A 25439-nucleotide genomic window follows, 5' to 3' on the forward strand; every position below is an offset into this window, starting at 1 on the left:
TAAGTTGTACCATACGAGGCGACCAAGGACAGTGTAACTTAATCAAACATTGTCCATGGTACAAATGCTGCCCTCATATATCCCATTTTATTGTATTAGTTGGGTGGAAAAGTATTCTATTTAAATGTTGGTTTTGATTTGTTGAAGATAGATTTGAATCCAATTTTCAATAATATATATATATATATATTTATGTACACTTGTGATTAAGATAAATATTCAAGTGCACAAATACGTTAATTTTGATGAGCTTAGCTTCAAACTTTTTGTTAAAAGAAAGCAGTACAATTTTTAAAAGAAAAAAAAAAGAGCCTTTTCAATAATTGCTGTAATGGAAAATGGAATAAACAATTTCTTTCTTTTTCTCGTAATGCAGAACATCACTTGTAAAACAAGATCCTCTCTAAAAAAATAAAATAAAATAAAAAACTACCATTCAAAGTGACACTTGGAATGGTAGGTTTTTCTTTTATCAACAAGTCAACCTTCTGAAATATGCTTTCATATATTGTTTTGCTCTCTCACAATTGAAGCGTTATTCTCATTTGTACAAAAAAATTAATCCATCTTCCATCTCTTATTCCTACTCTTGGAGAACCCCTAATCAATTTCTCACATTTGTTAGCAGACTGAGACCAATTACGCCCCATTTGATAGCATAACGTGAAGCCAAGTCATGCCAGGTATGTCTTAGAATTCTGTATGTTTCATCTCTTCCTGAAATCTTTGTTAGAAGTTAATTCATCTATATTTAGAATTTCTCAAAAGTAACTGTTTGTGCTCCAAATGGTATCTGTTCTGGAGTTTTAACAGCTAGAATAGCATTCCATTAAATTAAAGAAAATTCAACCATCATCGTTTTTCTTTTTCGGTTTTGCTTTTACATGTATGTATGGTACCAAAATAGTCTACAATTTCTCCACAGAATCTAAAACCTCCTTACTTTGAACACATTGACAGGTTTTGAATCCATGAGATCAGCTCGTGAGTACAAACACAACAATAAGTATCACTTTTTGCCTTCTCCATTGCCTTTTTTTTTCTTTTTTCTCCTTTGTGTTACTTCCTCGAATGTTGTTCAGCGTATAGGATGATACTGGGTCATACCTCGTTTTGGTGGCAACTTCCTCAAAATGAAAAGGACCAAAGTTGAAGGTAATATCTCCACCAACTGCCCAAGAAGAGAAAAAAAAAATTAGTAAAAACATTTGAATGTTATCTTGGTAATCAACATTAACATTATGTTTAAATTGAGAGGAGAGGAAAGAAAGAAAAGTAAAATAAAAGAAAGTAAAGAAAACAAAACCACATTCCGTTGTTTGAATAAATATTTAATTTTTTTTAAAAAAAGAAAAAAGATGAAAACTAAATAACCTTTTATTTTTCATATAAACCCAATTTTTTTAATACCCCAATTTGAAATAAAAGCTAAAGAAAGGAAAGTTGAAATTTTTTTTTTTTTATAAAAAAACTATTATATTTATTTTTTTATTAATACTAAAAACTTAATCAAAAAAATCTAAACAGCTCACAATCATCCTTTAATTTTTTCAAAATCATCTTTTTTTTTAAATAAGTTTCATATATCTTTCAATATAAAATTTTTTTATAATTTTTTGGTGATTTGATTTTGATGAATGGTTGAATATAAATAGATATACTTTTTGGGTTTATGAGATGTCAGATTAATTCAAAATTCATCAATGTATATTTGTAAAACATTTTCCTGTTTCACTTGATTAAAAACCATTAATATAGCAACAATTGTGAGCCAAACAAAATAGCAACATATTATGATTCAGGAATGCTCTAAAATCACAAGTAATAAAATGTTATAATTGAAAAAAAATTATTATAATGAATCATTTCCTTTCTTTTTCACTTTTTATCCAAACAATGATTGTTAGAATTCCTTTCATTTCCTTTCCTTTATTAATTTTAATTATCCAAACAAGACTTACATATATCATTTCTTTTTCTTTAAAAAACTTTTTTTTCTTTTCTTTTCCTTTCCTTTATTAATATTTATCCAAATATAACGTAAGTACTACCATAATACTGAGCAACAAAAAAAGAACAATAAAAATGGAAAAAGATTTTTCCTAAGTGCAAGTCAAGGAGCTGTAGTCATTTATTAAAGCACATTTAAATAAAGTAAGTTTCCAATCCACACTGCACTATTGTTGAGGTATATCGTTAGTTGAGGCATAGAATTGTCAGCACCAGCGATTTTCTAAGACAAATACAGATCACAGTCTGTAAAACCTAGTCAACTGCAATGATTTCCTCCTTAAACTTTCAGTAATTCCTCTCAATTTTAACAGCAAAATAGATAAACATTAAGGCAGGACAGACTTGACTATAGTGTTGGACATGGGTACTTACCTAATAAAAATACACTCAGTTTTTCATTCAATTTACCCTTTATTTAAAGAGCCATACTTAGAATTACCCTCTAGCCAACTGACCTGAATGACTGCAATTCAGAGCAAGAGAAAAAGATGAAAAAGAATTAGGAAAACTGAAAGAAAGTGTGATATGGTAAAGAATATTCGAGAAGATACCGGAGAAAAAATGCCTTCTTGTACAACTTTAGAGGACATTGAACATTGCACCCTTACTCTAGCATATCAAATTCCCCTTTATTACCATTTTTACCATCATTCCTGTCCATATCTATGAGACCTAGCCAAGAATGATGAGTCCCACGCTTGAGAAACATAATTATAAATATATTGGGTCTTGCTGGTGTATAAAACAATGGTTAGGAGAAAACTGAGTTTGGCATCCTACTTTAATTGTTTTATTTGGTTATAAACTTGAAACTGGTCAATAGCCTGTGATTAATATCTATATTATAGTAGATAAAAAGGAATTTGACTGACATACAGTAAAGATAGAAAACAACAAATTCCACTTAAAGCCTCAACTCACACCAAATTGTAATCAGAAGTAAAAATAGTAAGATGGGTTAAGCAACCCCGCTGTATTTCAATATGAATATCTCAAGCACTAGCAAATAAGCAACATGATACAACTATTTATCAATCTTACCAGGTAATATATGAAGTTTAGAACTGGATGGTTCAAAACATCAAGGTCAGCAGCTTTGTCAAATGCATTAAAGCACACCTAGAACAAAAAATTACAATAGAGCTCAAATTAGAAAACCTTAGGACAAATAGCATCATAAATGGGCAAAGCCAAAGATCTGAAATTTCAGTAAGATAATTGATCAATTAGATCAATAATCTAAAGCAACTAGCAACTAGCAGCTAAAGGGTTCAACTAAAATACTTTCATTTTGCAACAAAAGTGCTACAAAATTATATGCATCTAAAAGCTGCACAAAAGTGCTACAACGTACATTCATTTTTGTAACAAAACATGCTTGTAAAATTGTCAACTTGAAATATATAAGGTTAGTAAAGCCAGAAAGGAAATAAGTGATCTACCATAATGCATCTGACCATGAAACATGAGAAACATATGGTTGTCACATAACCAACCTGCCCAAGCCAAAAATAAAAAAAAATAGAACTTGAAATAAAAGGCAAAAGTGTGGGACTCAACAAACCAACAACTACTTTCAAAGTAAATATGTACTTCTTGCAGCTTCTTCCGCCGCCCTTTGGACTCTACAGGGAACCGCTGCAACATTAAGAAAAGCCTGCAAGGATTGAATATATTGTTATATAGCTTCACCATGCTCGCATAAAACACAAGGTAAATATATGATATGGTCTCACTGGTCTCTTGGGAAATGAACAAGGGCAACAGTAATTAGGAGATAATACATGCAACATTGAATAATGAGAAAAGGGGTCATCATTAAATCATTTTCTCTGAAAATTGCCAAATAACCATGAATTTATTTATCAATAAACTAATAATAATGGCTCAATACACCGTTCCCCGCCAGGAAAAATGTGAAATACGTCACCTTAATTGTGAAATGATGCATACTTGTCAGTGGAGTTCAATATTTTCAATCAACTAACACAACTTACTTTGTTTTTCCTATGTAAAATAAATTCAAAACATAAAATATATATATATATATATATATATATATATATATATAGAAATCCACATTAGAAAGTATTTCATACTCTAAGAACACAAATAAGATAATAAATGTAATAAAAGTAAAGAAGAAAATAAGGAAATTTATTTTTGTCTTCACAGGATTTCAAACCCTTTAAGCCACTTTAATATGTAGTATATATATTATTAATATCAATTCAGCTTGAGAACCAAGTAACACAAGCTGCCCTGTAATTATGCTAGATCCATAGTTGAGAAGTGAGAGAGACCTTTTAACAAAGAAGACAAAGAGTTATAAATATAAGGCACAATTCTGAATAACATAAAAAGACAATGATATATGGGTTTCAGTATGCTCCTTAACTATTAAACCAAATTATCATGCTAAGATTGCTCTCATACCATTAAAACATTTAGCAACAATACAATAAATGGCAATATAATTACCTTCCACCATATAGTAAAAACCCAAGGGCTGCAAACAATGACACACCTGCCCATATACATAAGTCAGGATCAAATAGTTTCATTCATTATAGAAACAAATTACAATTAATATCTATAAATAAAGCATAACAAAATTACCAAGTGATTATCCATAATAAATCTATAGAGAATCCAAAGTTACTCAACAGTTAACTATTATAAATCTATTAAGGATTCAACAAAAGCCTTACCTGCAAAAAACATCTTGGATAGGATGACCAAAACTGGGATATACTTCCACCATAATACCAGCCACATTGCAATCTGAAATCAGTTCCCCCCCCCCCCCCCCCCACCAACATCAAAAGAAAAGGGAACTTCATTAACACCATCAAAAAAATTTCACAAAGTATGACATAACAATAAACACCAAGAAAGTTCTGGTGGAAGACAACAGGTTTAACTCAGATGTTTATATAACATATGACTGGATAAAGGCACATATGTCTTGTTGCTAAACTGGAATGCAATTCAACTAACTGTGAAATATGATAAAAAAAGTAAAGGAGGAAAATGAGATACTTATTCTATAGCAAGCTCATAGCTTCAGTTCTAGAAATTATAGAGGACATACACTTCAAAGCAATGCTACATCAGACAAAATTTTGAGTGATCAATCCTTCATTATGTCTCAGATAATCTCTGAGCACATCTAAAATTTTGGATACATTTTTATTTTATTCTCAGCTTCAAGGAAAATGCGATTTACAAAGGTTTGATTATGCAGCAAAGTGAACTCCTGAGGCCATTTTTAAAGAAATATACAAGCCAACCACAGAGCCTTTCACGTCATTTATCCTGTGGCAAAGTACACTATCTTCAAGGTTACTTCATTGCCCAACATACTGGTGAAACCAAGAAAATTCAACGAGGATGGACAAAAACTTCTAAATTATCTTTTCTACAAGGATTATGGATGTTTATAAATTCTTTTTGTCTGTATTGTTATTGTCATAAGGCACGGAAATTTTCATCTCAGAGAGGAGTCCAGAGAGAGAAAAAAGAAATGAGAGGCAAATATGTTAATATATATTGATAAAATCCCATTTTAGGAACAAGATCCCCATTAATAAGCTTTAACTACCCTAACAGCAACAACAAATTTTGCTATATCAACAAAAAGGGAAGTCCTAGAAACATTCAAACTGAATAAATGTAAATTAACCAGAAAAAAATAATTTGGATAAACTTTGCATAGCAATGTCACCAAAAGAAAATGTATTACTTTTGATAATCTGTCCTTCGACAAAATCTAAGTTGTATGATATGCATGATGACTATGGCGCTTCTAGTTTTAAATTATAAGAAGGTGAAAATATACTTGGCAGTTGCATTGTGTAAACGAAGACAAAAGAAGACAGGGAGTGAAATTACTTAGTTTTCAATGTAGTCTTCTGTAAATTTACCTCTTTCCTTGATGTTGACATTTGTCTTTCGTCTTTAATTAATCACCCCAAAGGCCAATATTCATCCCATGAATGTGAAAAATGTTTTTGGTTTTTCAACTAATGACACTGCGAATTGGACCCTTGATTATTTCCTAACTTGATTCTCATATAATTAAAAGAATTAAAACAGAATATTAGTCTAATGTAATCTTGCTGCGTGGGGCACAATATTAGATCCTCCCTCAAAGAAGAAGGAAGACCATTTATGAAAAATAAGCTTAGTAATATTATCCCATTTACAGTATTTACAAAGTCACCAAAGGGCACCAATCCACTGTCAAAATTTGCCACCCTGCTCCCCACTAAACATTTGAAGAATTTGCAACAAATTAGACAAATAAATAATCATGCAAAACTATATAACAGTATTGTTCTTACGAAACATGACTAGCTTCCAAATGGAAAGAACCAACTCCAAATTCTCCTTTTCGAGGGCACTTATACTGAAATAATAGAACACAAATTTCACCTGAATAGAATAAACCACCGCATTAATAGTAAAGAAACTTGGCCTCAGTCCATCAGTTGATACAGCACGTGCCTGTTGGATAGGCAGAGTTATGATAAAGTTGAATATCAAAACACAAAATAAGAAAGACCAGGGTGGGGAGGCAAACTGGCAAAGTTCAAATAACCTAACCTGGTAGTAGATCTCAGCCCAAAACAAAACCAAAAGCGCATATGTCGTGAAGAAAGCTAGGCTTGGCATGTCAAGCAAGATATGTTGAACAATCTAACAAAAATGCAACATGGAGCAACGAAATTATGAATAATTCAAGTCCGGGTATAAATTTAAAAAGAAAACACACAATGGTTTATCCCAAACCTCTGGATGTAACTTCTGCACATTCCTACGAAAAACAAACACTACCACGCGAACTGTCATATAAATGAAAGCACAGTAAATACAGAAACGAAAATAAAAATTCACAACAAAGAAAGTGTTGAATAAATTTTTAGATACAAACCCCCATTAACCAGAAAGTTTAGAAAATGGAAGACCTTCTGTGTGGTCCAACCATACTCGGGAACTCTCAATTGTATCCTAATCAATTGAACCTAAAAATATCAATAAATAAATGAGTTCATGAACAAAGTTGGTAAGTAATAAGCGCTATTCATGACATCAACATCAAGAGAATCTTCATATCAGGTAAAATTACTAAAACAATCTTAATTGCACTTACATCTTAATTTTTTTCTTTGATTGCAACTTGTTTTTCACATTAACAAAAAGGGGGACAAAGCAAATAAGGAAAGCTAATCAAACGGTGCTAAACCCTAATTAGTTACAAATAAATAAATAGAGTAATAATGAAAAGGGAGAAGAGGCAGACGAGAGCTACGGCGGCGACGAGACCGTAAAGCCCGGCGAGAATGTGAAAAATGCGATCTTGCCACAGCGGAGAATCGTTAATGTCTCGCCACCAATTGGATGTGTTGTACGCTATCACCGCCTCATCCGCGCCGTAACGCCCCATCTCTCTCTCTCTCTCTCTCTGCTTTTTTTTCTAATTATTATTAATATTAAAAACCCGAACCCGAATTTGTTTTGATTGGTTTCTTTATATATAGATATGAAGAGGATTGAGGAATCAAAATCGGAATCCTAATATGGTTGTGGGTTTTTTTTGTCTTTCTAATTTTTATTTATTTGAAAATTAATTATTAGGAAGAGATAAGCGAACACGGCGGGCGAAAAGGAGAGGCGTGTCGTCGAAGATGAGAGAATAGGGCGATTTTTTTTTTTTTCATTTTATGTGGAAGCCACCGGAAGTAGCCGGTAATCTGTTCGGAAACGAGCAGGAAGAATACGAATGACTGTATGATCTTACTTACGTGTCCTTCAGTTGACCGCAACTTCACGCGCTATTGACATGTGATATGTATCTATCGATCTAGAGGTGGCAATGGAGGTTCAAGGGATATAGTTTTTTTTTTTTTTTTTAATAAACAAATAATAAAACATATTAAAATAATTTCTTTTAGCAAGCAGGAGAGTTCCAATTAACCAATATATATTTAATTTAATTGGCGAAAAAATAAATACTTAATTTCAATTTCTTTGACCTGTTTTTTGCTTTTATTGTTAAATATTTAATTTAAAATTTAACTTTAAATTTTTAATTACAAATTAAATATTTCCAAATTGACTCAAATAAAAAAAAAAAATAAGAGCAAGTTGCATGCGTTTTTATACAAAATAGAGCATATCAAAGACGGGTCAAATCATATTTTTGTGCAATAAAATTAAAATAAAAAAATATTAAATTAAATTAATTTAAAAAGTTAAAATATGTCATATATTTCTATATTTACGTCTTTCTAATTTTTAAAAAATTAATCTTTATAATATTATTTTTAAAAATTTTAATCCTTATCATATTATTCTTTAAAAAATTTAATCTCTGTACATAGTTAATAATTAAACCAAAATCTTTAAAAAAACAATACTACAATGAATAATTTTTTTAAAATAATATTAAAAAAATTAAATTCTTAAAAATAAAAAATATAGAGATTTAGTGCACATTTTGACCAAAGAAAAGGGATTTTAGGGTTTTTTACCCAAAACATTTTTAAAGAATCATTTATTAGAAGAAAATTGTTGAGAAACAAAATTGAGAAAAAAATGGTGCTTTGAGCATACCCATTGGTGAAGCTCAACACCAAATTCACAAGCTACAGCAACAGCCAACAAGGAAAGAAAAGCTTTAAAATCCATTAGACCAGCTTGTTTGTTCACTGAAGTGGCTTTTTACAGTTTTGGTATGTCCCCTGTATCAAACCCAGCCAAACTACCCTTTCTTATCGCGTTAGGCCGAACCCTTTGTTTTCTTTGAAACCCAACATTTCCTTTCTCTTCATTCTCCAAGCCCAGAGCCGAAGCAATTGGTTAGTCTCACGTTTCTCCATTTCTTTTCTTCTATTCTTCAGCTCGGATTTTTATGGTCTGTCAATTCTGATTAAGGGTACTTTTTATTTTTCTTCGATCTGCATATGATATTGTTTTTCTCATCTTCTTGTTTGAAGCAATTCAATTTATTTCATTTGAAATACGAAACCTACTAATTTTATAAAATCACTTGCTGAAATTTTCATTATCAACAAAACCCTTATTTTAAATATCAACAATTAGATCCGTGTCTTTTTGTGTGAATTCCGATGAGTAATTTGGTTCTAAATTTTGCGATCTCAGCAAAGCCGATATTTTTGTAAGTGTTAATTCATGGATACGATTAATTTTGAATCAAATTATTTTAATTAAATTAAATTATTTTTATTAATTAAATCAAATTATTAATTTTAAAAATTAATCGATCAAATTTAATTTAATTTTATTAATTTTTTATTAATTAAATAATAAATATTTAAATTAAATTTTATTTTAAATTTTTATATTTTAAATAAATTAAAAAAATTATTCAACAAAATTTTTAAATATTAAAATATTATATTAAAAATTTTAATAATTTATAAAATAAAATAATTAATTTTATATTTAAATTTTATTATATTTTAATTAAAATTTTAATTAATTTAATTTTTAAATAAAATTAATTTAAAATAAATTTTTTTTAAATTTAATCTAAATTAATTTGATAATTAATCAAATTAAATCGATTTGATAAATTAATTAAATTAAAATTGAATTATAAATATCTCTACTCATTTTCATGGATCTACCTTGCTACTTCTACATGTTATTGCAAGATTAAATTAAAGAACTTTCTTAACTTTGTGGGTAAAATTCCTTTTTATTCAATCACAATAACACAAATGGTCAAAAATAATCACAAAAAAAAAAAAAACTCAAAAAAACCCCCAAAAGCAACAACTTTTTACGATTTGTTCGCTGCATGTTTCAATCCAAGCAAGTCCCAGAATCATCTCACGAGGGGTTCATCTTACAAACTATCTATCGAGGTTTGCGCTGATCTTGAAGGCAAAACTTGTGCATTGGCATCTGGGTCGAAGTTGTTGGAGAGAGTTTCAGTGCCTTTAAATTGATTTAACCGATTAAAAAAAATTAAATTAAATAAATTGATTTAAATTGATTTAACCGATTAAATTAAATTAAATTAAAATAAATTAATATAATTAATTAATTTGATGGGATTAAATAAAATGATTTAATTTTTTAATTCCATTTTTTAAATTAATAGAATTAACTAACTTTTTAAATATATTATATATAAATATATAAAATTTTTATTTATATTTTTTAAAATGATAAATATAATATTGGTGATAAAATTATAAAGTGAATTTTATTGGATGAAAATTGTTGTAAAATTTACAAATTTATTAATCAAAATTGGTGGTAAGGGGCTGATGTAAAATTTTTTAATAGTTACCATTTTAATATTTCTAAATTCTGTGCTGCTTTGTGAGAAAAAAATAAAAAAAAAAAGGAAAAAAAAAGGTCAAACGGTCAAGTGCTGCTCTCCGACCTCGCTCAGCCGACCTTTTTTAGAAAATCAAAACCCACGCATAAAACGTGACCGCTTGCCACGACCCAAATTTCCCACCTTTTTCTCTCGCTGTCCAGCACAGCTTCACAATACCAACCATTCCCTTTCTCAAACAGTTGAAGCAAGAAGTGGTAAACGAAACACCAAACCAAGCCATCATCTTGATTTTGTTGTCCTACCATTTATTTTAATTCTCCAGTTTATTCATGTTTATCATCATCAATAACAGCTATGTTTTCTATCATCCCCACTTTGCATCTGGGGCACTGAAAAGCTTCCTCCCATTACCTGTAATAAATGATCTTTTTACAATCTTGTCCTACCAGTTTCAGCTTCCCTCTTCTTCCTCCACTCTGCCCTTGTAAAACCCACCTCTGCTTGCCACTCAGGAACAAGACACCACCGCCCAAAACTCCAAATTCCAACAGGGTTAATGTAAAGGTGGCTAGGAACCTTGTGGCAAAACGGTTTTCAAGTGAGTTTGTGGATGAGGAAAGTCAAGAATCTTCAATCCAAATGGGCTCAAATTTCACTAGTTTCCAACAAGACCCCATTGTTTACAAGTTAAGGACCCAGCTAGGAGTCATCCACCCGATCCCTTCCCCTCCAATGAACCGTAACGTTGTCGGGTTGTTTGTTTTTTTCTTTTTTGTTGGGGTGGCTTTTGATAAAATCTGGACTTCAAGGAAAAGGAGGGGCAAATTGGCAAGTCTAGATGGGGACGCAGTTGGAGTGGGAGGATGTGTTTGGCCACAAGTCCCAACCAGTTTTTCTTTGTTCTTGGAAAAGGATTTGCAAAGGAAAGAATCAGTTGAGTGGGTTAATATGGTGTTGGGGAAGTTGTGGAAAGTTTATAGAGGTGGGATTGAGAATTGGATCATTGGGTTGTTACAGCCTGTTATTGATAATGTTAAGAAGCCTGATTTTGTTGAGAGAGTGGAAATTAAGCAGTTTTCTTTAGGGGATGAGCCTTTGTCCGTTAGGAATGTTGAGCGTAGGACTTCGCGGCAAGACAATGATTTGCAGTGAGTTGTTTGCCACTTAAAAACTATCAAAATTTTTGTTGTTGTTTTCATATTATGGTTTTTTTTTTTATAATTTTTTTATTGCAATTGAACTGTCTATGATTGCTTGATTCCCATGTTTATTTATATATGAAGATTCTAATTATCAAGTTTAAAGTGTTCTTGATATATATAATAGTTTTTCTATTGCATGGAGGTCCAATGAAAGTGATGCTCAATTTAATGCTTAATGTTCTATGATTTGAGTATATTTTTGGAGTTTCAGTCTACAAATTTGAGAGTGCATTTAACTAACTTCCATTTACTTTGATGTAGGTATCAAATAGGACTTCGTTATACTGGTGGTGCTCGCGTGTTGTTGATGTTGTCATTAAAATTTGGCATTATCCCAATTGTTGTGCCAGTTGGTGTTCGGGATTTTGATATTGATGGAGAACTTTGGGTTAAATTGCGATTGATACCGACAGAACCTTTCGTTGGAGCTGTTTCATGGGCTTTCGTTTCACTTCCAAAGATCAAGTTTGTGTTATCACCATTTCTCTTGTTTAACTTAATGGGTATGTAACTGTGATGGCCCTCTTTACAACTTTTTCATACATATTTCTATCTTCAACTTCAAGTGTACAGATTAAGGAAAAAGTTAATTATGAAGTTTATGTCAACAAATCGAGGAAAACTATGTCGAATTTAAAATTTGTGTATTATTAGGTGGTACTTGTTGCTCTTAAGTGGTATTCATTTGTGGCCTGTGCCTTTTGCCAAATAAGCTAAGCAGGAGCTGGCTCCTTTTCTAGTCGTAATTCCTTTATACAAAACTATGTTGAGTAGATAGATTCACTGGCATTTAGGTTCCAGTTGTTTAAATTACAACTTTCATTGTAGAAAAAAATACTATTATTTATACTTCTTTTGCCCTTTCAATCAGTTTGTTTCCCTTTGGAAAGGAATAGGACATAGAATTCCATGCTATTTGAAGCTCGAAATTTAGACCTGAAAAAAAGGATTGTTAAAAAGCTTGAAATATACTACCAAGTTAAAAGGTGTTAGTCATAGTTCATGTCATAAGGAATCTGAAGAAATGAACTATAAAACGACTTTAACTTTTCCTTGTGTAATTGGTCAACTTTAACATTTTCCCTTGGAGTTTAATGTAAATTCTCTCACTTCATCAAAGTTCATCCATCTTTTATTGGTGACATTAAAGTCATCTTTTATTTTCTTTGGAGATTACTCTCAATTCCCTTGTCTTGAAAGTTTTAAATTAAAAATGGTTAGGGATTGTCCTTTTATGTGCTAACTGCCATGGAAGATGCTGATACATGTTTCTTTTTCTGTTCTTTTGTGCATGCACTGGGCAATACCAGCAATTCCTGTCCTTTCAAAGTAAGTGCAATTTTTTCACAGCTTCTGTTATTTATGCAAGCTTACTGATTTTGCTTCTTCTTTCTTCCTTTTTTCTATGCATAGGTTTAGTGTGGCTTCCTAAATTTAAATATGGGTACTGAATTTGGCAATAGTAACTGGTACTTCTTATTGTTGTTGTTGCTGCTGCTGCCATTACCATCATTTTTTTTCATGCATCAGTCAGCTTATGTAAAGGTTTTGCCAGTGATGGAACACAGCAGTTTCATTGGCTTGCTATTAAATATTTCCATTTTATTTTGAGGTGTTGTTTGTTGGCTTTGACTGCTTTCTGCCTGTCACTTTTTTCTGCTATTTTATTCATAACAAACTACAATTATTTTCAGGTTTTTGACAAAACTTCTCACTGTTGACTTGCCTCGACTATTTGTACGCCCCAAGAAAATTGTTCTGGATTTCGAGAAAGGGAAAGCAGTTGGCCCTATTGCAAATGATTTGAAATCAGGAGAAATTCAAGAAGAAAGAAATGAGGATTTTGTTGGTGAACTATCCGTGACTCTTGTAGATGCCAGAAAACTGTCTTATGGTTTTTATGGTAATAGTCATTTTTCATTTGAGCTCTGAGAAAATATATTTTTCATTTAAAAATGAAATGCTTACTTTCTATGTATAATTTTTTGTACCTTTTTTGATGCATCGTCAATGTTTTTTTCTCTTGCTTAGTAGGGTCTGTATCAAAATTTGGTTTAAATTGCTGCAAGCTATGGAAAAAATGTTTGCATGTCACTGACTGATTATTATGTGTTGAGCACTCTTCTTTAATTGCCGAATCAGACACTTCTTTAAAGGCTGTTAGTGTGTCCCATCGATATCTTTGGACCTTCGTTTATTTATCTCCTATCTCTTCTATTGTTCTGTGTCTATTTTCTCTGTTTTTCTCTTTCCCTATATTCAGAACGCAACAAGAACAATGTCCAAAACTTGTGTTGTTACTCTAGTGACATGAGTATGGCAGAGTAAAGAGATAAGTCTGAGCAAAATAGATGTAAAATTACTTATCAATGTTGCCTAATGTTTACACTTGGGGAACTTGCAATGTGAGATATGGAATGAGGATGAAATACATAGGTTTTCTGATGGTTATATGAATAGAATTCTTCATATGCATGTATATCTTCACTTCCATTCACCATATTCAGTAGTGCTCTTTTTTTGTCAGGCAAAACTAATCCATATGTTGTTCTAATCCTGGGGGATCAGGATATATGCAGTAAAATGAATAGTCAAACTACTGTTATTGGGCTATCTTAGAATCCTTCATATGCATGCATATCTTCACTTCCATTTACCGTATTCATTACTGCTCTTTTTTTGTCAGGCAAAGCTGATCCATATGTTGTTCTTAGCCTGGGAGATCAAGTTATAAGCAGTAAAAAGAATAGTCAAACTACTATTATTGGGCCTCCTGGCGAGCCAATTTGGAATCAGGTACATCTTCTTAGAAATTTTTTCTTGCGTGTAAAATTCTATTATCTCCAATGAAACTTTCCAAACTGGACGAACTTCTATATTTGAAGCTGTAAAATTTCTTTAATTGATTTTTTTTCTGGCATTTTGGCAGGATTTTCATTTATTTGTGGAAAACCCTAGAAAAGAAAAACTATGCATCCAAGTGAAAGACTCCCTTGGGTTCACAGATTTGACAATTGGTACAGGAGAGGTAAACTTTTGTATTTTTAAAAACAATGTATATCAATGTGGAATATTCCTATATATGCTGAAATCATTCTTTGGGCGTCAGCATAGTTATGTAAAGTTGGGATTTGAAGCTGACAATAGTTGGCATTCTAATTTTTAAGAATTAGAAAGTATACACGTGTGAACACACACACACACACACACATATATATATTCACTTGGAAAAGGTCAAGGATTGATTGAGAGAAGAGAGTTGAGAGCAGTTATGTGTGGAAGGCAAAGCTAGCAAGTTGTTCAAGGTACTTATTGACCCATAGGCATGATGGTCCATCTTTTACGTAGCAGTTGACACCTATTTGCTATGGTGAGAAGCAAGGCCTCCCAATTTGAGACTGCTATATTGCGTGATATGCTGACCATTCTAGATCGGGCTTAAGATTTTAAGAGCATGGCAATGAAGACTTGGTCCCTTCCTAAGAAAAGGGTGGATGGTCTACGGAGTAGATGTCCATATTGTGATGATGTTGCTGCTTATTTGATTGAGATTGCATGTAATTAACAGCTAAATATGGATTCATGAGAAAGTTTCAGTGTGTTCAAAGGCTACTTGATGATAGATTGCAAGGTTTTTGCAGTCAATTTTTTCCCTTTCCTATGAATGTCGTTATCTGATGCATCCAAACTTTCAGGTTGATTTGGTGACTCTCCAGGACACTGTTCCAACAGATGAGGTTGTGGTCTTGGAAGGAGGTTGGGGAGTGTTCGGAAAGAGATCTTCTGGAGAAATACTACTTCGATTGACATATAAAGCTTATGTTGAGGATGAAGAAGATGACACAACTGTGGCAGGATCTGTTGATACTGATGCTTCAGATGATGAATTGTCTGACTCTGATGAATCAAATGTGATATATGAGCAGGGTGTAAAGCAATATACAGAAGAAACAGACAAGGAGTCATTTATGGATGTTCTAGCAGCTTTGATTGTAAGTGAGGAATTTCAAGGCATTGTGTCATCTGAACCAGGGAGCAAATTTTTTTATGACATCTCAAGAACAGGGCCTTTGAAAACAAGATTAAGTGGTTTTAATGCAGAATCTGCACCATCAGATTCTGATAAAGGATCTGAAGCGTCTGAAGGTGTGACATTTAATTATCTATATCTAAGAGTTTGTTTCAATTGGGTATACGTGTTGTCTTGATTGCATTCAATATTGTCTTCTGCAGGATCAACCTTATTGTGGTTTGCTGTGATCACAAGTATATCGGTGCTAAGTGCAATCAATATTTTTGGTTCAAGTTTCTTCAACCCTTGATGTCACATGATGTGCTAGCTAAGTGTTAGTGCTTCTGCTTGATCAAGTAATTCTCTATTAGCCTCTTTGGTTCTTTATCTTGAACATGATTATACTTGCTGCAGTTATCTTTTTAACATTTCCGTAACAGGATTTGGTGGTTTATTTATTTTTATCTCATCCTTAAATCTCATTTCGGTTAGTACCGGCTGCTAAGTCATTATGTTTTCTATGGTTTTAGGCCATCGGTTTGCAAATCTAGTATTATATTGGCTTCCGAAGGAGATTCACATTTTCCATTCCCGCACTACACCCATACCATTATGTATATTCATGTTGTTAGCAGAGGAGCGTTCCGCGGCAGAAAAAAATTTTGGCTTTTATTTTATCCAAGCCATAATAGATGTTATTCACCCTATATATCTGTTAGTTGTTCATATACCACCATAATATATATATATATATATATATGTATGTATCTATTTTGGTCAATTGAAGCTTATCGAAATGTAGGCTTTGGTAACCCTATTATGAACATTAGACTAAGACAGGGCAACACCCTGATTGGCTTTTATTATCCTTATATTTTACAATGTATATAAGTTATTATCCTCGAATGCTATATGTGTTTGTCATGTTTTTGGTTAAGTTGAGAAGAGGGTGAAAGATTGCTATTCCTCATTATATTCAAAGTGAAGACCAACTTATTGGTATTTTCATGAAACCTATGGCCCTAACATTTCTGCCAGCAATTAGAAGCATAGATCGGAGATTTTTTATTTTCTTTCTTTTCTACATTATCTTTCTAGCCAACCATTGTTTGGTTTGAACGTGAAGATGTGCAATTCAAGCCCCACAATCAAATCGGTAACCATTGCTTCGAATATTTCATGATCAATATGGGGATTTAGCATTTGTTTTTCTTTCTTATGGCTCATATAGACAAAGTTTCAGTTAATCATTCTATAAATAATCTAAGACTTTGCATCGTATAGATTTGCGTTCCTTAGTTCCAACAATCTAGACCATCTCTTGTCGATAGAAGCTGCATTTATTTTACCAATATCTGCACCCAACGATATTTCTTCAGGGAGTTATTGGAATTTCGAAGCTTTATAGCACAGTAAAAGTTAGTTGAAAAAAGCACTTACAACTCAGGGTGGGTTCAGATTTCTGGCATGACTCCGAGCAAGTGTCCTGCCATATGAAATTTGGAGTACCAACCATCAGAAAAGATGCATATTTGCTCAAATGCTTACTCACTTTGACTCCAACTTCCACAGCAGTAATTCTTCTTAATGTACCTTACCTTGCTGGAGGTTGTTAGCCGGATTGTGTCATGTATCAGAGAATCCAAGTTGGCTTCATATCCTGGTTTCACGTAGATAACCTGCACAATCACATATATGATTGATGATGAAAAATGTACTTAAATTTGTGATTTTCTCGTCGTGCAGTGCACATGAAAGATAGAGGTCAGAGAGGGAAAATGAGAGTCGAGTTTAGAGACTTAATGATGGATCATCTCCACCAATTTCAGGCAATTGATGAGTTGCACCATGATCTTTGTTCGAGGCTAGAACCCAAACGTTGAAGTTGGTATCAATCTGATGAGGATTCCAAGTTAGAAACTTGAAGGATGGCTTGCCAAAGGAACAAATATACTACAAGTTCCAGGAGAAATACCTCTCTGCAGTATGGGGAAGAACAAATGCTACATTTTGTAGTAAAAGAAGTTAAAATCCTTCCATCCACTGAAAGACCAAAGCTGGCATGCTGCAATCGAACCAATTTCAGGCACTTGATCAAAAAACAAAATATGATTTATGATTGGCAACTATAGTTACGGCTTGAAATAAAAGAGATTAGTAGGTGGGCTGTTGACCTTGTGGATGCAAAGATTGATAGAAACCTGAGCATCCTTCTGTTCATCATCCTCAACCAAGTCATCCAAGTTCAGTTCCTTGAGAGACACAAGGTAGTCACAGTTCCATGTTCCATGCCATCTTCCATCTGCGGTTGAAATTGTGATCAGACGGCTTGGACTACTCCGGCAATCTTTCTTGTTAATCTGCAGCCATTAAAGGGTACCATGGAAAAACATTTGAATCTAAAAATCTGCATGTGTTACTCTGAAATGAAGTGGAAATGAATAGAAGAGAAAGGGTTGAAGGGTGTACCATTGATGAGTAGTCATGCCTCCTTGAAGCAGCTTTGAATCTAACATTAACGTTATGGGATTGCAGCTTATGGGGATTAAGCTTTGATTGAAATGAGCTTGGAATTTGGTTGATTTTTCCTGCTGATGATGATACTAAACGGCTGGCTTCTGCCATTTTTCTCTCTGCAATTGTAATGCCGACAAGTTTTGGCGGATACATGTCACCATACCAGAGCCCTTATCTATTGTTACTCGGACAAAGAGATAAGGATTTTCTGGATATACTGTCCCTACATATATAGATATTTTCTTATACCATTTTTCTTCTTTAAATTAGTCTTTTGTGTTGATAATAATAATTCATTAATTACTAACAAAATATATATTCTTTAAATTCGTTTTTGATACATTATAAATGTAATTCGAATATTGTAAATCACAATATTAATCAATTATTACATGACAAAAAAAATCAAACGCCGTACAGAATCTGATGTGTGTACCACCGTACAGAATCTGATGTCCTGTCTATGATGTTCATTAACTTCTGTTTCTTAATCAACTTCAATTTTGACCCAACATCCCAATTCCCAAGCTGTGTTTGATCTGAGCTTGTTCAAATACTAAGATTCTTGGTACTTCTAATTTCCAGTCAAGATTACAGAAAATTAAGAAGTAAAAAACACAAATGTTTGTGGCGTTTACAGGATGAAATGACATAAAAGAGCCAACAATGAGGATAACCCAAAACTTAAGAAACTAAGACAAAAATAAAAGGATTTAGAGCTCAGTGGAAGGAGAAGTCGTTGAAAAAAGAGGGCTCACGGCAGAACTTTCAAAAGAAAGATCCAATCCCACTGCCCATCAACACTCTTCGTGTTTTCATCTCATCATAGCATAAAATTAAACCCCTTTTTTCATTTAAAAAAATAAATTAAAAGAACAAATTTTCCAAAAGAAACAAACAGTTCATTCTACTATACATGGTAAGGCCTCAGTGTGTGTAACAATCAGATCACTGACAACAAAATCTCATTGAAATCCCTTAACATAATTTTTATTAGCATCATCAGCCTTATCATTCAACAAATCCCCCTCACCGCAAAGAAAATTAAAAAAAAAAAAAGACAGAAGGGTACTCAGACAGCCAAGGGTTAGTCTTCTACTTCAGTGAGTGAAACCCAGATCAGAAACTCTAGTCCACAAAAAAAAGTGCTACATCACAGCACTCTTCTTTCTCCTTTTCTTTGTTTTCAGAAAAAATTAACCATAAAAAGGAAAAAGATTAAAAAAATAAAGAAGAAAACCACAACAAATCTTATTGAACGCTTTGGAGGTTCAAACGTAAATGCACAGTGTATCTGATGAAATCAGGGTTTTTCAGAGATTTTATATTGAGGCTGAAAGTGAAACCTGGAACTCGACCTTAACCCTGTTTATAGTTTTTGGATCATTACCATTATGGCTCAATTGGGCTGGTTTGAAGGTGCTGGACAACCTTTTGAAATCCAATTTTAAACTTGTAGTTGTTTTGATGGGTTTATGTGAATAGTGATTTATTAGTTAGCAATTTGGCGGCCCGGTTGTTGGCTTAAATTATTTTAATTCGGATGATTTAAAGATTTGGATTCATTTCATATTCGAGTTGAATGAATTTGAATCATTGAATTTTTTTTTTTGGATCAAATTGAATGGGATTAGATTTTGGTTGATAGGACAGAGTGATATTGATTGGAAACAGAATCAATTTCAATTTTTAGATAATATATAAAATTTTAAAATTTAATTATTAAATTTTTATATGATTCGATTCAAATTAAATTTTACAAGTTTGATATGGTTTATTAATTTTTAAATTTTAAATTTTAATTTTTTATATATTATTTTAATATATTTAAACAAATTTTAAGTATAAAATATTTATTTTTATTTTATAAAAATTTAAAATATATAAAAGTTAATAAAAAAATATAATTTAGTTTGATTTTTTTTATTCTTTCACTTATAGATTTGAAATTTGATCTAAATTTATTATATACATTTAATATTTAAATTTAACTCAAACTAAATAATAAAAATCAATTTAAATTGGACTGAATATTATAACTTTAATTCGATCTTTGATTTTCTCGATCTTTTCTTTACCCCTATTATTTGAGTTATAGCATAAGCAATCTTGGGTGCTTTAAGGCAAGTTACGCAACCAATAAGGGCCATTAGGCAAAGGGGGCCAAGCAATTATTGCATATTGAAACCATACTCTTGACTCTTGGACGATGATTAACTATTGCTGGTGTTCTTCAAAGTTCAAACTTAGAAGCCAACAACGTTTGCCATGAAGAAAGACCATGCACGTAACCTTTAAAAACACCCCACTTTTTCTTGGTTTTCCTTTTAGTCCAGCATGCATGCATGCATGCAAAGCAAAACAAGATGGCCTTTTGGTCAATCGATATTTTTGATATACGAAGTTGTCAAGAAGCATGAAATTACACACATTATATGGACATAGGAAAGATTTACATAAAGTTTTATAAGTGAAATTCATAAAATTTTTTATTAAAAATGAATAAAAAAAATTAAAATCGAAAATCAAAATCGATAAATTAAAAATTTTTATCACATAGATAAATATGCAAAATTCAAAAAAATTTAAAAAAATTTTCATATATATTTATTGAATAAATATTTTTAGTAAAAATATTAACAAAAATTTTCTCGTTAAATAAGTATCGATCAAATTTAAATTATAAATAATATTTTAAATAATTTTTATATTAAACTTTATCAATTTATCAATTCAAATTTTTTATTAAAATTTTATTTACTCATTTATAATAAAAATTTTCACAAATTTTATTTATTAAATTTTATATCAATTTTGTCCATATAAACTTAATTATATATATTCATGTACCAGCCTAATTATTGATCTGCCATGTGAGAAGACAGGAGCTCCCGGTAAAGGACAACAAAAAGAAAACGACAAACAGTGGGCTTAATTATGGGAAATTATCCTTTGAGTGAAAGTAATGGGAGAAGAAAATTAAGTGACATATATAAGTGTAACAAATATAGGTGATGAAACTAAAGTTGTCTCCAGCTACTTTTTTTTCCTTAACCCAGACCAAATTTAGGAATCAGTACCCTTTCTATTACGAGTTTTTCTTTTTCTTTTTTTTTTTTTCATAGTTTATCAGGTTTTTAATGCTTTAATTAAACAAAAAAAATATATAGAAAGGATCGATACACAAAATTTCTCGCTTTGCGAAGGTTGAGATAAGAATTCATGATAGCAGTTTTTTTTCTACATTGTTTTTGCATAAAAACTGTTTTTAAAGTTCGAATCCGTGATTTTAAAGTCACAAAGGAGCAACCTTATCATTATTCCAAGGCTCGCCCTTGTATACATGCTACATTAATCTTCCAAATTCCTTTCTTCATTATGTACTTCAAAGATCCATCGCATAATAAGGTTGCAAATGAAGCAAAGGATTTGGCTCGCCCTTGTATACATGCTACATTAATCTTCCATATTCCTTTCTCCATTATGCACTTCAAAGATCCATCGCATAGTAAGGTTGCAAACGAAGCAAAGGATTTTTTGTGGCCTATAATAATTTGTCTATTGATAAAGTCTTGGATTTTTAATTTTATTGATTAAAATTAAAATGTTAATAGTCTCAAATAAAAATTTTTTTGCAAATAATGTTTCCAGTTGTTTGACTTAATGACCAAATAAGCCTTAAAGAAGATATAAGGCTGGAGTCGAACTCCAGCCTCTCCCCCTCCCTTATTAATATAAGGCTCTGCCCCATTGAAACAAAAAAAAAAAAAAATTTGTGAATAATAACTAATCATTAGACAATCCAGCCTAATACATTAAGATATGAATGTATTGAGCTCAATGACCAAAAAGAACGAGAAAAAAAACAAGCTTAATTATTCTCAACATGACACTGACTGCATACACAACAAAAGAGTCCCACACCATGAAATTCCTGAACAGTTTGAAAGAACAAAAAAAGTTCTCTTCAGCTGCTTTATTCCCATAACCCAGACCTATGAATAAATAAAATGTTAAAAAAGAAAAAAGAGCAAAACTCCTTTTAACTGTTGACAAATGCACATTGCTTCCTAATCTCACCTTCTGATCCTGTCTTGACATTAATCCGACCCATTTTCTCCATAGATTTGGCAAATTCAGCATAGAAAAATTTGAGAGGATTAGAAAGGAGTTGGTTGATGAGAGCCAAGCTAGTTGAGTTTCTAGTCAAGGCAGCATCGGATTGGAAAAGACCCCTTCTTTTGGTTAGGAGAGTGTAGTAGCTAAGATCAAAGGTGTTACGACTTCCAGGGTCCATCTCAACCTTTGTGGTGTTGTCATTTGGGGTTTTACACTTGTTTGCCTTGAGATTAGCAGCGTATTCACTGTCAAGCGTTGGGTCGACGCCACCAGGGGCGGTGGAATTGTACAATCGACGTGAAAACGCTGGGCAATGAGCCAAGCCGATGGTGTGAGCACCTGAAACAATTAACCCAAAGCTGATGAGATTGATTAATGTTGAATATTGTGGCATCAGAGATATAAATAGAAAATGAATATATAATACCAGATAAGAGAACCAAGTCTTTTGTATCGAGTCCTTGGTTACTGAAAAGTCTATGGAGAGTAGTGAAGTTGTCGAATGGTCCTGGAATGCGGGTATTTGCCTCGGTGACATTTGAGATCACCCCATCTCTTCGTCCTGTTGGGACTTTCCAAAATGGACCTCCCTGTTAGAAACAGCGACTCTTTTTCAGTACTTCTCTAACGGTAAAAATGAAATCCAGGGTAATTATTAACTTCCGGAAGAGATTTACTTACTATGGTTACGACTGAGTCCCTTGTAATCAAAGTAAGGATATCAGCACAGGAGACAACGCCAGGGCATTCAGCTTCAACGAGGCTCTTCACTCTATCAATGAAATCGAAGCCCCTGAGTGTTTGATTTGGAACAGCATTCTTTTCACCAGAGGAGACATTTAGAAGCACAGATGCATCGCATCCCTGAAAGGAAAATTTTCATTCTCAGTCCCTGGATTCTACTTGACATTCTACGGTAGCTAATAACAGAAGAAAACCAGAGAAAATAGCTGAAGTTTGATGAGATGAGATACATACCCTGACAAAGCAATCATGGAAGTGCATTCTAATGAAGGAGGCGGCCAGTGATGGGGCATTAGGGATGTGATCTTTAACATAGTCTCGCACAATCTTCTCAGCTTTAGGACAGCTCTTAGCATAAAAATTCATCTGCAACTGAGGATGAGTTGAGCCTATAAATGCTAAAAGACAAAGGACAATAATCCCCAGAAGGCCTGTTCCTGCCATCTTTCACAGAATTTGAAAAATGTTGTCTCACTTCCTCTTCAGGTTCTATGGGAAAAACCTCTTTGAAAGAAAGCAAAGTTTGATGTTGTCAATATTTGGAAAACAGGGGACGTTTTATAGACGTGATCTGTTGGTAACATGTTGAATTTTTAATTTCAACAATCAAATTCAAATCCTAATAACTTTTATTAAAAAAATAATAAAGACGATTATCCAACTTACCTATCTTATGATATACTAAAACATATTGTAATCAGAAGCATGAAATAAAAAATACGATTAGTTATGCCTGTCTCTTACCAATAAAAAAACAATGACATAAGGTTCATATAGTGTAACATCATAGGTGGGCACATTTTATCCTATTAAGCAAATTGTGGCGTGGAGATTAAGCTTATGCTTGTCCATATGAATCAAACTCTTTAATTGATTTAAGTTGATTAATCAAAATTAAGCTTAATTACCATTGTAATTAGCATACGCGGCTGCTAAGCATGTATTATGATATTGATCATGGTACACTAAAAATCATGTGAGATAAGAATAAGATCAATTGGTTCACCAGCTTGACCGATGAATATTATATCATACATTTAGCAATTTGAGCTGTCTGTCTACATTTTCTATTCAATAATTTAGTACCTGCTTCACTCTTTATGGCCGACAATAACTTGGGGATTCATCAAGAATAAAGTTTGTCAAAATGTTTGAAACGTATACCTAGATGATGAAAAGAAACAAAAAGAAAAGAAAATACAGTGTAACAAACAAGCTGTCAAATAGAAAAAGGACATAAAATTATGATCTCATTAGATCTCAGTGGATTTTTTTTTTTTTTTATTTCTGAGCAATTTTGGAATATGTCTCAGAGCATATGCCGCATATATACCAATGATTTAGGGATAGGTTGGGGCAAGAAGCAAATTCTAACAAAAACTTGACAAAAAAGGAAATTAAATTAAGAAATTTTCATTATTTCATGCTATTCCATTTCTGGGGATGCGAATGTTTAGTTTTGGTTGTCTTTTTGTTTCAGCTGGCAAGAAATATAAGAAATTTATGGTCTCTTCCACTATGCATCATGTATCACATTGAACTATAGCAATGTTAAAAAGTACTAAAAGATTAATGTATATCAGATTGCGCTGAAATTATACCAACGATATAAGATTGATGAATTCAGGATTTTGTATAGTTTATTCATACAGCATCTGAAATTAAAATTTCAACACTTATAATATCTTCTTTTATCTTCAAGCTACATTCTCTTTTATAGAAAGGAAAAAAAAATGACATAATTATTTTCATCCTTGGTGTAGGCATTATTTTTTAAAAGTTTTGGAATGTCTTGGGGCATGTAAGTTTGGTTAAGGCAGGAATATTTGAAGGAATTCTAACAAAAAAAAAAATCGACAAAAGAGCTTTGCAATTTCATTCTCCACCACTTTTGGGGGCGTGGTAAAAAATTGTAAAACGTAATGGATCAAACAAAAGCATTTGACTCAATGATTGATTCATACTTTTTCTTATCTAAAGAATTAGAAATAGATTTGAATTTTTTCATCCTTAATAAATAATAATAAAAAAAAACTTTGCAAACTAAAGCGAAATTGCTATCAACTCCTCAATTATATCACTGCATTAGGGCATGTCAATAGTGGACCATGATCATTGAAAAATTGACATGACTAAGAGAGCTCTTTTGGGTTGCCCCCCATGGGAGAACATGTCACGGGGGCTAAGCAATTGAAGACACACAAGGAAAGGAAGCTTCATGTCTTCACTCTACTCTTAATTATTTTCTCTACTTTTCGCCTCTTTTTCACTGTCTGTCCTATGACAGGCATGCCTTAGATAACATGACATAAATTTACACAAATTTCCATTTATTTGTTACTTTTTACTCTAATTACTTTTATTGTTTAAAAGTAAAAGATGGAAATTCAATTAAAAAATAAAATATTTTAATAAAAAGGAAGATAGATTTTTAATTTTCATTAATAACAAATTTTTATTTTATTTTTCGATAATATTACTTTTTTTAGAAGATCAACTATATATATAAAGT

At 32.1% G+C, this 25439-nt stretch overlaps 4 protein-coding genes, 1 long non-coding RNA gene and 3 other non-coding genes across 23 annotated transcripts; 2 read left to right on the forward strand and 6 right to left on the reverse strand.

The window, feature by feature from the left end:
• Window positions 1–24: 24 nt before the first annotated feature.
• LOC149519377 (uncharacterized) lies at window positions 25–1338 on the forward strand. Its single transcript, XR_016341813.1, has 2 exons — window positions 25–683; window positions 961–1338. It is a non-coding gene; the product is annotated as an uncharacterized LOC149519377 (long non-coding RNA).
• LOC111287092 (tobamovirus multiplication protein 3-like) lies at window positions 797–7871 on the reverse strand. 12 transcript variants are annotated; one of them, XR_002689932.2, is made up of 12 exons: window positions 7319–7871; window positions 6950–7040; window positions 6808–6860; window positions 6622–6714; window positions 6451–6522; window positions 4725–4797; window positions 4495–4540; window positions 3607–3670; window positions 3456–3509; window positions 3055–3132; window positions 2386–2476; window positions 797–1171 (listed from the first exon to the last, which is right to left on the reverse strand). XR_002689932.2 is itself a non-coding variant. In XM_022877311.2 (11 exons), the coding sequence occupies exons 1-11, from the start codon at window positions 7460–7462 to the stop codon at window positions 1079–1081; spliced, it is 861 nt and encodes a 286-aa protein (XP_022733046.1). In that variant the 5' UTR covers window positions 7463–7871; the 3' UTR covers window positions 797–1078. The 12 variants fall into 12 exon arrangements, 3 of the variants coding, with proteins under 3 accessions (XP_022733046.1, XP_022733047.1, XP_022733050.1); XR_016341807.1 differs by having other exon boundaries at window positions 6360–6522; XR_016341811.1 differs by lacking the exons at window positions 2386–2476; window positions 6451–6522 and adding an exon at window positions 6360–6450.
• A 2616-nt stretch (window positions 7872–10487) lies between these two features.
• LOC111287115 (synaptotagmin-2-like) lies at window positions 10488–18333 on the forward strand. 2 transcript variants are annotated; one of them, XM_022877362.2, is made up of 9 exons: window positions 10488–11481; window positions 11797–12038; window positions 12846–12864; window positions 13230–13438; window positions 14222–14331; window positions 14465–14563; window positions 15231–15681; window positions 15769–15903; window positions 17294–18333. In XM_022877362.2, the coding sequence occupies exons 1-8, from the start codon at window positions 10754–10756 to the stop codon at window positions 15855–15857; spliced, it is 1947 nt and encodes a 648-aa protein (XP_022733097.1). In that variant the 5' UTR covers window positions 10488–10753; the 3' UTR covers window positions 15858–15903; window positions 17294–18333. The 2 variants fall into 2 exon arrangements, with proteins under 2 accessions (XP_022733097.1, XP_022733096.1); XM_022877361.2 differs by lacking the exon at window positions 17294–18333 and adding an exon at window positions 16078–16484 and having other exon boundaries at window positions 10513–11481.
• Window positions 16696–18217, reverse strand: LOC111287116 (E3 ubiquitin-protein ligase, putative (DUF177)). 4 transcript variants are annotated; one of them, XM_022877363.2, is made up of 7 exons: window positions 18017–18217; window positions 17722–17907; window positions 17523–17612; window positions 17351–17443; window positions 17146–17226; window positions 16988–17033; window positions 16696–16902 (listed from the first exon to the last, which is right to left on the reverse strand). In XM_022877363.2, the coding sequence occupies exons 1-7, from the start codon at window positions 18215–18217 to the stop codon at window positions 16811–16813; spliced, it is 789 nt and encodes a 262-aa protein (XP_022733098.1). In that variant the 3' UTR covers window positions 16696–16810. The 4 variants fall into 4 exon arrangements, with proteins under 4 accessions (XP_022733098.1, XP_089616204.1, XP_022733099.1 ...); XM_089760078.1 differs by having other exon boundaries at window positions 16696–16920; XM_022877364.2 differs by having other exon boundaries at window positions 17141–17226.
• Window positions 18334–18779: 446 nt separating the features above from the next.
• Window positions 18780–18897, reverse strand: LOC149519378 (small nucleolar RNA Z152/R70/R12). Its single transcript, XR_016341951.1, has one exon. It is a non-coding gene; the product is annotated as a small nucleolar RNA Z152/R70/R12 (small nucleolar RNA).
• An 89-nt stretch (window positions 18898–18986) lies between these two features.
• LOC149519379 (small nucleolar RNA R11/Z151) lies at window positions 18987–19073 on the reverse strand. The gene has a single exon (XR_016341961.1). It is a non-coding gene; the product is annotated as a small nucleolar RNA R11/Z151 (small nucleolar RNA).
• A 55-nt stretch (window positions 19074–19128) lies between these two features.
• LOC149519380 (small nucleolar RNA Z157/R69/R10) lies at window positions 19129–19230 on the reverse strand. Its single transcript, XR_016341950.1, has one exon. It is a non-coding gene; the product is annotated as a small nucleolar RNA Z157/R69/R10 (small nucleolar RNA).
• A 2606-nt stretch (window positions 19231–21836) lies between these two features.
• On the reverse strand, window positions 21837–23635 carry LOC111288037 (peroxidase 3-like). Its single transcript, XM_022878791.2, has 4 exons — window positions 23162–23635; window positions 22865–23047; window positions 22611–22773; window positions 21837–22522 (listed from the first exon to the last, which is right to left on the reverse strand). The coding sequence occupies exons 1-4, from the start codon at window positions 23369–23371 to the stop codon at window positions 22107–22109; spliced, it is 972 nt and encodes a 323-aa protein (XP_022734526.1). The 5' UTR covers window positions 23372–23635; the 3' UTR covers window positions 21837–22106.
• Window positions 23636–25439: the final 1804 nt, after the last annotated feature.

The sequence above is a fragment of the Durio zibethinus genome, chromosome 4 (genome assembly GCF_047325235.1).
Source record: "Durio zibethinus cultivar Kanyao isolate XHJ-2024 chromosome 4, ASM4732523v1, whole genome shotgun sequence".
NCBI classification, from domain to species: Eukaryota; Viridiplantae; Streptophyta; class Magnoliopsida; order Malvales; family Malvaceae; genus Durio; species Durio zibethinus.